The sequence below is a fragment of the Carcharhinus amblyrhynchos genome, chromosome 27 (genome assembly GCF_965287045.1).
Source record: "Carcharhinus amblyrhynchos chromosome 27, sCarAmb.v2.hapA, whole genome shotgun sequence".
In the NCBI taxonomy this organism is placed as follows: Eukaryota; Metazoa; Chordata; class Chondrichthyes; order Carcharhiniformes; family Carcharhinidae; genus Carcharhinus; species Carcharhinus amblyrhynchos.
This window is the reverse complement of record NC_137350.1, coordinates 39132426-39148520: the sequence shown is the minus strand read 5'-3', so window position 1 is coordinate 39148520 and position 16095 is coordinate 39132426. Positions and strand designations below refer to the sequence as shown.

General features: G+C 42.8%; 1 protein-coding gene across 2 annotated transcripts in view; it reads left to right on the top strand.

Annotated features, from left to right (window-relative positions):
- The window catches only part of LOC145359231 (sorting nexin-11-like), a 137497-nt gene that overhangs the window by 879 nt on the left and 120523 nt on the right, over positions 1–16095 (top strand). Inside the window, exons 2-4 of one of the 2 annotated variants that reach the window (XM_080213726.1) lie at positions 4654–4771; positions 12158–12302; positions 14574–14628. In XM_080213726.1, the coding sequence (XP_080069852.1) occupies positions 14605–14628 (24 nt within the window). In that variant the 5' untranslated portion in view covers positions 4654–4771; positions 12158–12302; positions 14574–14604. Of the gene's footprint in view, positions 1–4653; positions 4831–12157; positions 12303–14573; positions 14629–16095 lie in introns of both variants that reach the window. The other variant, XM_080213725.1, reaches the window with a different exon arrangement.

The following is a 16095-nucleotide window of genomic DNA, read 5'->3' as shown; positions in this document are numbered from 1 at the left end:
GTGTATATGGATTCTCAAAAGGCATTTGATACAGTGCAACACAACAGTCTGGTGAACACAATTCTACCACGTGGAAGAAAAAGAAAAGTAGGAATTTAAATATGAAATTGGCTAAGTGACAGGAAACAGAGAACAGTGCTAATGGATGTTTTTCAGATTGGAAGAGGGTTTATTATGGAGTTCCCCAGGGGTCAGTGTTGGGAGCCTTGCTCTTCCTGATGTATACCTAGTTACCTAGGCTGTGGTGTACAGGACATGACTTCAGAATTTGCAGATGATATGAAGGCTGGAGACACTGTCAACTGTGATGAGGGTAGTCTTGAACTTCAGAAGGACAAATTGGTGGGTGGGGCAGAGAAATGGCTGGTGAAGTTTAGTGCAGAGAAGTCTGAGATGATTCATTTTGGCAGGTAGAATAAGGAGAAACAGTACACAATAAAGGGAGAAAATCTAAATGAGGTGCAGGAACAGAGGAATCTTGATGTATATGTGCATAAGTAATTGAAGATGACAGTACATAAGAACATAAGAAATAGGAGCAGGAGTAGGCCATCTAGCCCTTCGAGCCTGCCCCGCCATTCAATAAGATCATGGCTGATCTGTCTTGGCTCAGTTCCACCTTCCCGCCCTCTCCCCATAACCCTTAATCCCCTCTCTTATCAAAAACCCATCAACCCGCGCCTTTAAAAATATTTAGTGAGGCAGCCTCCACCACTTCAACGGGCAGAGAATTCCAGAGATTCACCACTCTTTGAGTGAAGAAGTTCCTCCTCAACTCCGTTCTAAACCGCCCCCCCCCTTTATCTTGAGGCTGTGCCCCCTAGTCCTACTGTCTTTTTTGTGCGGGAAGAGTCTCTCCACCTCTATCCATCCCATTCATCATCTTATACGTCTCAATGAGATCTCCCCTCATTCTTCTAAACTCCAACGAGTACAAGCCTAGTTTATTCAGCCTCTCCTCATAGCTCAACCCCCTCAACTCCAGTATCAGCCTAGTAAACCTCCTCTGCACTCCCTCCAAGACCAAAATATCTTTGCGCAGGTGCGGCGCCCAAAACTGCACACAGTACTCCAGCTGCGGCCTCACCAATGCCCTATACAGCTGCAGCAAGACCTCCCTACTTTTATATTCAATCCCCCTCGCTATGAAGGCCAGCATCCCATTCGCTTTCCTGACCACCTGCTGCACCTGCAAGCTGGGTTTTTGCGACTCATGCACAAGGACCCCGAGGTCCCTCTGCACCGTCGCCTGCTGCAGTTTTTCGCCACGTAAGTAATAATCCTTCCTACCATTATTCCTACCAAAGTGGACCACCTCACACTTGCCAACATTAAATTCCATTTGCCATTTCCTGGCCCATTCGCCCAGCCTATCTAGATCCTTCTGCAGACTCTCCACACCCTCCGCACAATTTGCCGTTCCCCCAATCTTGGTGTCATCAGCAAATTTCGACACCCTACACTCGGTTCCCTCCTCCAGATCATCTATATAAATGGTAAAAAGCTGAGGCCCCAGCACCGACCCCTGGGGCACTCCACTAGTCACCATCCGCCAATCCGAATAGCACCCGTTGACCCCCACTCTCTGCCTCCTATTTGACAACCAATCCTCTATCCACGCTAACACCCTACCCCCAACTCCATGTCCCTCGACCTTCTGTACCTCTTGTGAGGTACTTTGTCAAACGCCTTCTGAAAATCCAGAAAGACCACATCCACCGGCTCTCCTCTATTCACCGCCCTAGACACATCCTCATAGAACTCCAGTAAATTTGTCAGACATGACTTCCCTTTAATGAAACCATGCTGCGTCCGCTCTATCAAGCAATTGCCTTCAAGATGCCTCGCAATTTCCTCCTTAATGACGGATTCTAACATTTTACCTACAACAGACGTTAAACTAACCGGCCTATAATTCCCCGCCTTTTGCCTGGCACCCTTCCTAAACAACGGCGTAACATTAGCCGTTTTCCAATCTTCCGGCACTTCCCCGGAATCCAGCGACGTCTGGAAATAACCACCAAGGCATCCACTATCACCTCCGCCATTTCTTTCAGAACCCTCGGATGCATTCTATCCGGTCCTGGGGACTTGTCCACAATCAGCCCCTCCAGTCTGTCGAGCACCGCCTCTCTAGTAACAGTAATGTCATTAAGACCCTCCAGTCCTACCACCTTTCCATCACTAACACCCGGCAAATTATTCACGTCCTCCTCCGTGAAGACAGAAACAAAAAAGTTATTCAATACCTGAGCCATATCCCCATCCCCTACCACTAGGTCCCCTTTCTCATCCTCTAAAGGACCAACGTTCACCCTAGCCAGCCTCTTCCTTTTTATATATTTATAAAAACTCTTGCTATCCTTTTTTATATTAAGCGCTAGCCCAGCTTCATAGTTTCTCCTACCCTTCTTTATCAACTTCTTTGTCAATCTTTGTTGACATTTAAACCTCTCCCAATCCTCTTCTCGCCCACTACTCTTAGCTACTCTAAATTCCTCCGCTTTTAATTTAACACTTTCCTTCACCTCCTTCGTTATCCACGGCTTATTACCTCTCCTCCTACGGTCCTTTTTGACCATCGGAATAAATTTCCGCTGAGCACCAAGAAAGATCTCCTTTCAGATCCTCCACTGTTCCTCAGCAGACCCTCCCTCCAATGCGCTCCCCCAGTCCACATTCGCCAATTCTTCTCTCATCCTACCGTACTCCCCTCTATTCAAACAAAGGACACATGTCCGGGAACCCACTTTCTCCTCCTCCATCTGCACCAGAAACTCCACCATACAATGATCACTCTCCCCAAGAGAATCCTTCACCGCAAGGTCCCTAATTCTACCCGCCTCATTACATAGCACGAGATCCAAGATAGCTCTCTCCCTCGTCGGCTCCAACACACACTGTTCCAGGAAACTATCCTGGCAGCATTCCAAGAACTCCTCCTCGAGCCCACCGCGTCCAACATGGGTCGACCAATCAATATGCAGATTGAAATCCCCCATAACTACGGCCGTCCCATTCCTGCACGCCGCACTTATTTGCACGTTAACAGCCCGCCCCACCTCCAGATCATTATTCGGGGGCCTATGCACTGGGTAATGGGGATAGGACGTGGGTGGGATTGTGGTTGATGGAGACTCAATGGGCCGAATGGTCTCCTTCTGGACTGTAGGATTCTATGATTCTATGAATATTTGAGGCTTTATTAATAGAGGCATTAACTAAAAGAGTAAGGATGTCATATTGAACTTGTATAAGACACTAGTTACGCTGCATCTGGAATGCTGTGTCCAGTTCTGGGTGCCATACTTGAGAAGGGATACGAAGGCATTGGAGAGAGAGTAAAGAGGAGACTCACAAGAATGATTTCAGGGATAAAGTGCTGTAGCTAAGAGGATAGATTGGAACTATTTTCCTTGGAGAAAAGAAGACCAAGAGGAGACTTGATAGAGGACTCAAAATCCTGAGGGGTATGGACAGAGTAAATAATGAAAATCTGTTTGCATTCAGGAGTACATCAATAACTGGAGGGCACTGATTCATAATAATTGGCAAAAGGAGTAGAAGTGATGCAAGTAAAATATTTTTCATCCAAGAGGGTGGTTGGTGTCTGGAACAAATTTTCCTGAGAGGATAGTGGAGGCAGGTCAGATTGCGGTATTCAAAGTGGAATTGGATTGCTATCTAAAAATAAAGAATGTACAAAGTTCTGAGGATAATGCAGAGGTGTGGGAATAGGTAGAATGTTCTTTGAGAGAGCCAATGCAAATTTGATGGACCAAGTAGCCTCTCTCTGCACTGTAAAACTTCTGTGATTCTAAGATCTGTTGTAAACTCATTTGTCAACCAAAAATAGATATCACTTTGAGCAGGAGGATTACCAAGGATCTCACTGCCACTGAATGGCTGACTTCTGCTCCTATTTCTTATGTTCTTATTAGTACCAAATTAAATGCCAATTTTGCAGTGTGGATCAATGCTGGTTGGTCACTAGGTTGAGATCGACCATCCATTTATAAGCCACTTAACAGAGAAAAATTGATTTGAATTGAAGTCTCTGAGTTGAAAGGTTTATTTGAACCTCAACGTCTCAGTGATTTTAAAAGAATCCTCTCACAAAAGGTTTCACTTTTTACTCGTCATTGGGTTCTGGTCACTTTTAGTTTCCTCTCCTAAGCAGTTAATACTCCTGTGAGATCATGACAGTAGTCTTTTGACTATGCTGATGTGGGATGCATCACAGGTGAGTCCCAACTTCCGCAGTTGCTACACCTGGGATCAGTGAGCTCAGGATTCACTTAGCATCAAACCTAGGATTTTCCTGCACTATTTTCACTGGACACACTTGCTGGGCCACTGGGTAGCAACAACTGATTATTAGTTGGAGTTTGTCCCTTTAATATGTGACTGTATGTAATTTACACAGTTCAGAGGTTTGTGAAAATAATCTCCCTGTGACTTGAATCCCATGAGAAAAGAGTTGACTTTTCAGTTACGTCAGTATTTCTGCACCTGAAACTATCAGGTGATGCTGATGGTTTACAAAGCAGGCTGAAGTGTATGGATGTGATGCTAATGACTACTTGTTTTTGCAGCTTAAACAAAAAAAATGGTAAGCTAATAGTGTCATTTTTCAAAAATGTCTTTATATAGCGAATGTCAATGTCCAGTGACCTAACTGGGAGAAGTTACTGAGCCCATCAACTGAAGAAACAGAATTATAAAAGACCCCATCCTCTAGGTTCACAGCGGAGCACCATGCTCACAGAAGGTGCAGGTTGGGATGTCAGTGTTACTGTGATGAAGTTGTACTCATGACTCACTGCTCTTGTAAGTGTATTGTTCCTGTTGGAAGCATAGGTCCGAGAACTGATGTAATAACATTGTTAGGTTATCTCTGACATGGCTTAGCTGCTTGGTGAATTAACGTTAGAGTCATGCTCTGTTTCTCATCTGCAACTGCTTGAAAAGGGCATGCTCACTGTGAGTAGGTGATTGTGGAATTAACCATACAATATTAATCCAGGCTGCTTTGGTAATCTTGCTGCATCAATTATCTAGACCAGTCTCCTAATGCTATCAGTGTAATGTCAGTTTCTTTTTGATTTCTAAAAATAATGTTACATTCACTGTTTAAAGAGCTGATCTGCTATAATTGTCTGTATAATTACAAGTATGGAATTCTACCTACTCTTACCCTAAGAGTCTCCCTTAGACTACACTTCCTCTAACGAACTCCTGTCTTAGAAAGCTCTGAAGCTTGGTGTCACTAATTACTGTGTCATGATTGATGGGAAACATGCAGTAATGTGTAGTTAAGTCCAAGATCAGATTAGCATGATAGTATTGAATGTTGGAACAGGTTTAAAGGGCTGTATGGCCACTTCTCTTATCTGAAGAGATTCAATAGAGGTGTTCAAAATTGAGGGGATTGGGCAGATTAGACAGAGATAAACTGTTACTGTCTCTGGAAGGATTGAAAATCAGAGGACACTGATTTACAATAATGGGCAAAAGAAGCAATGACGATATGAGTAATAACTTTTCTAAATTATATCTTTTATTGAGGATTTTTTAATTTTGTACAGAAAATGCCTCATGCTACCTCTCAAAATTTTGGTACAGTAAAGTAGGATCATTTTCAAACAAATACAAGTAGGAAGATTTGGCTTATTCATTGTATGCAGAACCTCTCACCACACTAGTATCAAAAGGATATATCAAAGGATGGGGGGGGATATCAGTATACAGCTCAGCAGTGAAACCAATAAAAAGTACATGATATTAGCACAAGTAAAATGGGCAGATAAACTGCCATGGATTTTTGCACCACACCTTAGTGTGCACCAAGGGAAACTTCCCCAACCCCCAGTCATAGTGGACATGCCAACGATATGATATGTATCTTTTTCCAGGATATATAGGTACAGGGACGGATTCGCCAATCCTGCTGCAGTGAATGGAGATTTGGCTAAACACCAAATTCTCCATTCTCGCTGGCAGCAGCAGCAGGGTGTGAATGGCCAGAGAAATCTGGCCATAGTTTCTCTGTCTGCCATAACAGGAGTAAACAGGGATTTCATAACTCCAAAACAACTAAAATACAAAAATACATGAGCCCTTAAACTCTAGGCATGTTTTCTTCACCTGCTGTGAGGCCTTATTGGGCCTGCCCGCTATTTCCATATTGAACCACTTGCCCACCTCCTTGCAATGGCATTACCCATTTTAAACCTAAGGATATCTGGTGACAAAGTCCACCATTATATGTACCAGGATTATAAGATGAGAAAACAGATAAAAATCACACAGCTCCATTAAGGATAAATAAATGCTGCTGGGTACATCAGGATAACGTGGAAATTCGTTACCATGCTCACTCATAGAATTGCCCAAAAGCAATGTGATAACTCACGATGCAGGATCGATTAAGAGGTGGAATTATAGGGGATACATTCAATGAGTAATAACGATTGGCAAAGAACTGTAAAATATGACTTGGTTGGTGGGCGAAATTCACCTCAGGATCGCAGGAGTTCATGGGATTTCCCCAATTATTGTGTTAACCCGCATAACAGAATCAGTTAAGATATGTAGTTCTGGTGTATATATTCAAGGATTAACAACAAGCTGCACAATATGATGCTAAGCAGGATAATCGGTGAAATTTGCCCCATGGCTCAGTCACAGGATTCTCCCCATCAATGTGACAAAGTACAGTATAAGATCAACACAAGGAATTAATTAATAAGGAGTTATTCAAGATTCTATATCATTGCCTTTCACAGATTCTAAAAAAAGCCAAAGCATAAGCCGGATTGACGAACGGTCTAATTGACCCTTTGAAGGTGATCGTCAGGATAGCAGAATGGTGCAGGTCATATTGCATTCCAAAATCCTTCAAAAGCTTTCTGCGTACACCGAAGCCTTTGTGTTTTTTTTACACTGTTGCCAAAAAGTCCTGGAAACACAAGACTTTCGCCCTATCATAGAGCTAAGTCCCACCACACCTGGCTGCCTCCCAAACTCTCTGACAGTGCCTGAAGCTATGGAAATGTGATAATAGACTGTGGATGTTGGTTGTCCCTAAGCCTTAAGATGTAGGGTTGCCGGCGATGGATTGAGTAGGCACAATAAGTAGTCTCACAAGACTGTGTTAAAGTCCAATAGATTTATTTGGTGGCACGAGCTTTTGGAGTGTTGCCTTCTCATCAGGTGAGTGAAGTGTTCGATTCACAAACAGGACATATGTAGACACAAACTCAATTACAGGATAATGATTGGAATGCGAGACTTAACGGGTAATTAAGTCTTTACAGGCGCAGACAATGTGAGTGGAGAGAGGGTTAAGCACAGGTTAAAGAGATGTGTATTGTCTCCAGCCAGGACAGTTAGTAAGATTTTGCAAGCCCAGGCAAGTTGTGGGGGTTACGGATAGTGTGACATGAACCCAACATCCTGGTTGAGGCCATCCTCATGTGTGCAGAACTTGGCAATCAGTTTCCATTCAGCAATTCTGCGTTGCTGTGTGCTATGAGGGCTGCCTTGGAGAACGCTTACCTGAAAATCAGAGGCTGAATGCCTCTGACCGCTGAAGTGTTCCCTAACAGGAAGAGAACAGTCTTGCCTGGTGATTGTCGAGCAATGTCCATTCATCCGTTGTCGTAGCATCTGCACGGTCTCACCAATGTATCGTGCCTCAGGACATTCTTTCCTGCAGTGTATCAGGTAGACAATGTTGGCCAAGTCATAAGAGTATGTACCATGTACCTGGTGGATGGTGTTCTCACGTGTCGACCTGGCACACCTTGCAGAGATTGCTGTGGCAGGGTTGTGTGGTGTCATGGTCACTGTTCTCCTGAAGACTAGGTAGTTTGCTGCGTACAATAGTCTGAGGCTGTGTGGTTGTTTTGAAGGCAATAGTGGAGCTGTGTGGATGGCCTTAGTGAGATGTTCATCTTCATCGATGACATATTGAAGGCTCCAGAGAAGATGATGTAACTTCTCCTCTCCGGGGAAGTATTGGATGATGAAGGGAACTCTATCCATTGTGTTCTGAGGAGATTTGTGCGGTTTTTCACTGTGGTGCTTCAGAACTGTCGATCAATGAGTTGAGCGCCAGATCCTGTTCTTATGAGAGCATCTGTCAGCGTCTGTAGGTGTCTGTTGCGATCCTCCTCATCTGAAGAGGAACATTTCCTGTTGGGGAACACTTTAGCAGTCTTCGGGTAAGCGTTCTCCAAGGTGGCCTTCACGACACACGACAGCGCAGAATCACTGAGCAGAAACTGATAGCCAAGTTTCGCACACATGAGGACGGCCTCAACTGGGATCTTGGATTCATGTCATTATCTGTAATCCCCACAACTTGCCTGGGCTTGCAAAATTTCACCTACTGTCCTGGCTGGAGACAATTCACACCTGCTTAACCTTCTCTCCACTCTCGTTGTCTGCGCCTGTAAAAATTTGATTATCTATTAAGACTTGCATTCCTATCATTATCTTGTAATCGAGTTTGTGTCAATGTATGCCTTGTTGGTGAATCAAACACCTCATTCATTTGATGAAGGGGAAAAGCTCCAAAAGCTAGTGCCAAATAAACATGTTGGGCTTTAACCTGGTGTTATAAGACTACTTATTATATCTAAGCCTCAAGGATAGGATACAGTGTGCCCCCTTCAGGTTTGATTTACTCTGCCTTCGTGTCAAGGTTAAAAAGCAGCCAGCTTTCAAAAAAATCTGACGTGTTTTACATGTCTGTCTGATTGCAACCGAGCCTTGACCAAAGAAGCGGCACTTTTGACATCAAGGATTCTGTCTTCCACTTCACTGAGCCTCTTGCTCTGCAGTTCATCCAAGAGAGCATTAATGTCCTGTGTCAAAACATTGAGTTTGCTATCTATAACCCTGATAATGTTTGCAGTCATCTCCTGCAACACCAGGTGCATCGATCTTGCTCCCCAGCCAGGTCACCACATTGAGGGCCCAGCTCCATCCCATGTGCCTCCAATTGTTCCTTTTTGTCCAGGATTTTCCTGACACTCCTTGACATTCTGTCATCAATATTTCCCCAAAATGTTCCAAGGACATAGCAGAGGACTTAAAGCGACTATAAAAGATGATTAAAAATCAAGCAGTGCAGAGCCTGAGGAAATATGACTATTCCCTTTCGCACATCACCCCATTCACAGGAATAACTTCTTTAACAGTGAATAGTTAGCATCTGAAATGCACTGCCTGAGTGTGGTGGAGACAGATTCAGTTGGGGCTTCAAAAGAGATTTGGATAATTATTTGAAGAGAAACCATTTGTAGAACTAAGGGAAAAGGCAGCAGAGTGGGACTTGCAGAGAGCCAGCACAAACATGAAGCATCGAATGGCCTTCTGTGCTGTAACCTTCTATAATTTTATGGTTCCATCTGATTTCTGATATGTTCCCTGCCATTTGTTTCTATCTTGCTGATGTCCTGCACTGCAGATCGTGGCACTTCTGTAGGGGTTTTCCAGTTTAATAAATAACTGTTGCATTTGCAATTACAGTCTCATACAAAAAGTGAAAGATTAAATAGCAGCAGAATATTGGTTTCCCCTCTCCCTCCAGTCTGGATATTTTCAAACTGTTCTCCCACCCTTACTGAAGAACTTTGTAGCTGTGTCTCTCCTTAGCACTGTGTCTGATTTTTCTATTGTTGCTATTAGCTGTGGCTCAGTTGGTTAATGCTCCCACCTCTGGGTCAAATGGTCATGAAATCAGCACAAAATCTGATTTGGAGCCCTCAGTGCAATACTGAGGAAGTGCCACACTGTCTGAGTTGCCATCTTATGGATGAGAAAACAAATTGAGGCCCCCTCTGCTCTTTCAGATGGAATAAAAGATCCCAAGGCACTGTTCTGAAGAAGAGTAGGAGCGTTCTCCCTGGTAAATGTTTATCAGTCAACCAACTTCATTGGATAAAAAGGATATCTGGTCACTATCACAGTGCAATTTGTGAGACTTTGCTGTCCAAATTGGCAATTGTGTTTCCTGAATCGCAGCAGTAATCAACCACACCTTGAAAATAATGAATTGGCTATAAAAGTGCTTTGTCATGTCCTGAAAAGTATTATTTAAACATAGATTTTTAATTTAAAATTAAAAATCGGAAGAGATATAAAATAGGCCACAAGCAAAATAAACAACTTGCATTTATATAGTGTCTTTAATGTAGTAAAACATCCCAGGATGCTTAATGGGAACATTATCAAACAGAATTTGATTCTGAACCACATAAGGAGATATTGGGACAGGTGATGAATACTAAAAGCCCTGGATAGAGTGTGCACAGGAGAGACATTTCCATTCATAAACAAGACATAGCTGATGACACATCCTCCTGAAAAGCAGGATGATCTTTTAGAACTGAGATAAGGAGGAATTTATTCAGCCAGAGCATGGTGAATCTATGGAATTTATTGCCACAGAAGGCTGTGAAGGCCACATCATTGAGTTGTTTATGAGTGTGTCTTTGCATCACTGTTTAGTGCCCACCACTTGACTTTTGTACTTGTAGCTTCATGCCCGTATTATATTTAGATTCTCTTATCCATATTGTGTGGTGAATCGAGGCAGTTCTGTTTGGTTCTCTGCCAATTATATCAAAGTTAGCCACTGCCCAGTACTCCACCTGCATTGGTTACTCCCAGCAGCTCCACCAGAAGATTTACAGGCATGGACTTGTATTTGCCTTTTTTACCGATCTGCCATGTTTTCCCAGATTCTCCTGATGTCGCTGGCTGTTGTTGGGTTTAATTTTCTTGGGACCATCCATCCTCTGGCACCTTGATCTAGTGGTCTTTCTACATAAATCTGGACAATGAATATTGACAGGCCATGGAAGACTCCCCAACTGACTCAGATTTTGTTCTCACCCAGGGATAGGTCTTGACTTTGTGTAAAATGGGTGATGCTGAATCAACTCTTGTTCACATTATCCTGGATTTTTAGTTTCAAATTAAAAATCAGAGGAGATATAAGATAGGCCACAAGCAAAATGAACAACTTGTATTTATGTAGTGTCTTTCATGTAGTAAAACATCCCAGGATGCTTCACAGGAACATTATCAATCATAATTTGATTCTGAGCCACATAAGATATTGGGACAGGTGATGAATACTAAAAGCCCTGGATAGACTGTGCACAGGAGATACATTTCCATTCATAGGCAAGACACACCTGATGACACATCCTTAGAAAAACAGGATGATCTTTTAGAACTGAGATAAGGAGGAAATTATTCAGCCAGAGAGTGATGAATCTATGGAATTTATTGCCATAGAAGGCTATGGAGGGCACATCATTGAGTATATTTTAATGCAGAGAAAGATAGGTTCTTGATTGGTGAGGGGATTAAAGGTTATTGGGAAAAGGTAGGAGAATGGAGTTGAGAAAATTATCAGCCATGATGGCAGCACAGACCCGATGGGCCAAATGGCCCAATTATGCTCTTGTATCTTATGGTTATGAAAATGTTTGGTGAAAAAGGTAGGTTTAAATGATCATTGTAAATGAAGAGAGAGACAGATGTTTGGGGTGAAAATTCCAGAACTTGGAGCCCAGATAACCAAAGGCATGATCATCACTGGAAAGTTGAAGTAAATCAAGGTGCACAGGGGGCTGGAATGCAATGATCCTGGTGGGATTTGGGGCTGGAGGAGGGTGCAGAGATAGAGAGAAGGGAGGCCATGATGGAATTTGCAAACAAAGATGTGAATTTTAAAATTGAGGCATTGCCAGACAGAGAGCCTGGTAAATTCAAATTGGCTGTATTCCGTTTTATACTTTCACAGTGTCACAACACCACCCCTCACACAAAAAAACAACTTTTGTTGAAGCAACAATCTATGATGTCTTCCCTGCCCATCCATACTCCACCATTTTACCTTAACTCAGTAGCACTGAGAGCAGTTATAGCATGTTTACAGATGCCCTAGCCTAATCTAATGGGCCAGGGATCATTTCTTGAGAATGGTGAGTCTTTAACAACTGCAGTGTGTGGGTAGCAGGCTTATGCTTTATCTGTCTGTTGTGCATGGCCTCCACTCCTATATCCAGATTGCAGGCTGTAAGATAACATGTTAGCAGTAAGCAAAGCTGAACTTTGTGCTGTTTTTATGCAGGGCTTGTACTTGCTGCTGCCTGTCAGCATGACTCGGATGAAGTGAGGTGAGAGCTCGGCTGCTATGATTCTAGGTAGCAACCTAGTGACTGGAATACCAACTGCAAATCTGAAAACTCTCAAAACATTTGATTGGAAACCTGCAGGTGAGACATAAGGCTGCTTACCCACCTAACTCGCGGTTACTGGTTGGTGTTGCATAAAGTAAGTTTATTATTAGTTTCGAAGAATGCAAAGAATGAAAAGCATCCTCGTAGTTACTTTTCTGTATTTGTACGTGTATCTGCAGGCATCTGTAGGTTCTGAGCAATCAGTGCATCTCAATCATTTTTCTGCTGCAACTCAATTTTAATGCTCCAAATTTGGTGCAACCCCAGAGGCACAAACGACAATTAAGACATCCACCATTTTGCAGGCTCTATCAGTGTCAGCAATTGGGCCTCTGAGCTCCTGGATTAGACCATGCCCATAGCCAAAAGAAGCAAACGTTTTAAGGGGCGTCACAGCTTTTTTAAAATTAATTCTTGGCACACGGGCGTTGCTTGCTGGCCTGCATTTAGATTCATAATCAAGGTTTACAGCATGGAAACAGGACCTTCAGCTCAACTTGTTCATGCCGCTCTTTTTTTTAAAACCCGTAAGCTAGTCGCAATTGCCCGCATTTGGCCCATATCCCTCTATACCTATCTTACCCATGTAACCGTCTAAATGCTTTTTAAAAGACAAAATTGTACCCGTCTCTACTACTACCTCTGGCAGCTTGTTCCAGACACTCACCACCCTCTGAAAAAATTGCCCCTCTGGACCCTTTTGTATCTCTCCCCTCTTGCCTTAAACCTATGCCCTCTAGTTTTAGACTCCCCTACCTTTAGGAAAAGATGTTGACTATCTAACTGATCTATGCTCTTCATTATTGTATAGACCTCTATAAGATCACCCCTCAGCCTTCTACACTTTAGTGACCGTCCCTAGCTGCCTGAGGGCAGTTGAGAATCAACCACATTGCTGTGGCTGTGGAGTCACATGTAGGTCAGATCAGGTAAGGATGGCAGGTTTCCTTCCCTAAACGATGTTAGTGAATCCAGGAACCATGAGCTGATCCCAGACCTTTCAAATGTGAATTTCTGTTCCACAGCCACCATTGCTGCAATGGAGCTTGTGACCCCAATTGCTCATCCTGCAACCCCACTTCGGCACTCACATTTTGGGAACACCTGGTTGAGAGGGTTAAATTTTAAAGACAGGTGATGAATACTGAAAGCACTGGCTAGATTGGATGTGGGAAAGTTTCCATTATAGACAAGACATAACTGAGGGCTCAGCCTCAGAAAAAAGGAGCGACCTTTTACAACTGAGATGAGGAAGAATTTATTCAGCCAGAACATGGTGAATCTATGGGACTCATTGCCTCAGAAGGCTGTGGAGGCCTGGTCATTAACCCTGTCTTGTATTCCCTTGAGTTTATAAGGTTAAGGAGTGATCTGATTGAAGTGCTTACAATGTTAAATAGATTTGATAGATGCAAACAAACTGTTTCCTCGGGTGGGGAAATTAACAGTAAGGGGGCATAATCTTAAAATTGGAATTAAAATGACCTAATAGCCTTTCAGTAGCAAAACCAGGAGCTTTTTTACTGCTTAAAAGTTATTAGAAATCTGGACCTCTCTCCAAAAGGTTGGGGGTGCTTTGATAGGCACTTTCAAGACTGATAGATTTTTGGAAGAGAAGGGATATAGAGCAATTGTGTGTAAATGCAGTTGAGAAGCAGATCAGCCACAATCTAATTGAATTGGTGGAGCAAGCTTAAGGAGCTGGATGGACTCCTTCTTTTCTATGAACTGAAGAAGACTTTCAAATTTCTTATATTTTTCTCCTCTTCTGGCTTTGGTTACAACGTAGATGTGGTTCTACAGATGTGGCAGCTCATCGGTGCCTTATCCAATCTGAACATTCTTCATTCTAAAGAAGTGTCAGCAGGGCATTCACCACAAATGTATTGAGGAGAGTGGGGATGTTTATCACAACGCTTCTCAATCTGGTCCTCAACACTCGATGCGCAGGTACCTTTTCCTGCACAACTCAAAACTTAGGGATCAGAAATCCCATCTGAATCCACAACATCCTCTGTCCTTGGCCCAAGGAAGTTAAAGGTGCTCAATTACTCTCTGGGCTGACCAACCACATACACTAGTCAACCAAAATATTACACATTAGTGACCTCTGCATTCTTTGTAATGAAACTCCTGTTTGTGATGGACATTGGAGACTTACAACAATGGTTTCAGTAAGCAATTTATTTCAATTGAACTTATTTCAATTGTTTTGGTAAGCATGATGCATTTTTCTAAAATTGTCAAGAATAATAGTGTCAGTGTAAAAATTGTCTCTGTTTAATTTGTGGGTCTGTGCCCTGACAGATGGTGCTCCAATTCTTAAACTGAAAACAAAATGATGAAAGACCAGGAGGAAGAGGTAGGAATCGTGCCTGATATTTTCTCCACTTTAATGCTGGTATCTATCCTCCACTATCACAGCTGAGTGGCAGGTACCTCATCAGTAAGTCCAGATAGTGAGTGCCAGAAAGCTATTTACGGTGATGAGCATTAATAAGATGGGGCACCATGACACAGTGGTTAGCATGGCTGCCTCTCAGCACCATGGCCCCAGTTTGATTTCAGCTTTGGGTGACTGTAAGGATTTTGCACATTCTGCTTGTGTCTGCGTGGCTTTCCTCTGGGTGTTTCAATTTCCTCCCACAGTCCAAAGATATGCAGGTTACATGGATTGGCCATGCTAAATTGTTCCTTTGTGTCCAAAAGTTAGGTGGATTAGCATCGGTAAATGCGCAAGGTTATAGGGATAGGCTGGAGGGGTGGGCTTGGGTAAGGTGCTCTTTTGGTGAGTTGGTGCAGACTCGATGGACCAAGTGGCCTCCTTCTGTACTCAAGGGGTTCTATGATTCTTTTCTTTAGAAAAGAGAAGGTTTAAGGGTGACCGACTTGTGGCTTTAGGATCATGAAAGGATTTGATAAATTAAACATTAAATAAAGTTTCCAGCTGTTAGGGAGTCTAAAATTAGAGATCACGAATATAGGATGGTAACTAATATATCCAATAAGGTATTCAGGAGGAACCCAGAGTGTGACTATAATGTGGGGCTTGCTGCTGCTTGGAGCAGTTGAGGTGAATAGCATATGTGCATTTAAGGGCAAGTACAGGAGGGAGAATGGAATAAAAAGTTACACAGAAAGTATTAAATGAAGTAGAATGTGAAGAGGTGTGTGTGCAGCATAAATACCAGCACACAATGGTTGGGCCAAATTTTATGTAATTCAATACAGTAACAGCTGACCCTGATTTTGTTTCCACTCAGTGTCACAGGTACACTTTGCTGTGGCTGTACACTTTGTAGTCAGGATGCCCACTGTTTTGTATGTCCTATAGCTAGCATAGTAACACTGAGAATAATTGTAATGCTTGAACTACTTTACTGGCTCTGATCCACTAACTACATGTATAATGTATTTTAGCTTTCGTACCCTCCTGAGAAGGACCCTGTACCTTTTACTTCTTTAAAAGTAGTTCTTATTCTTGACACAAGGCAAATGTGTTTATTAAATTCATGTTTGGCATTATTCACCCTCAGACTGTGAGATAGCTGACCAAACAATTTAAAATCACATGTTTTTCACTCACATTGCTTCTTATTGATCAAGTCACCTGGTTTCGTAATCCGATCGTGGTACTTGTGTACTTAGTTATTGAAATCCAAATTTGGGGTGTTGGTTTTGTATCTAGTATGCAACATGTAGGCTCACACAGTTCAAGCACAGGGTTAGGTAATGTAACTTGACTAGTAATCCACAGACGAGGGAATATGAGCTCAATTCCCATAGTGAGAGCTGGGAGAAGAAAAACTGGAAATAAAATTTGAACGCA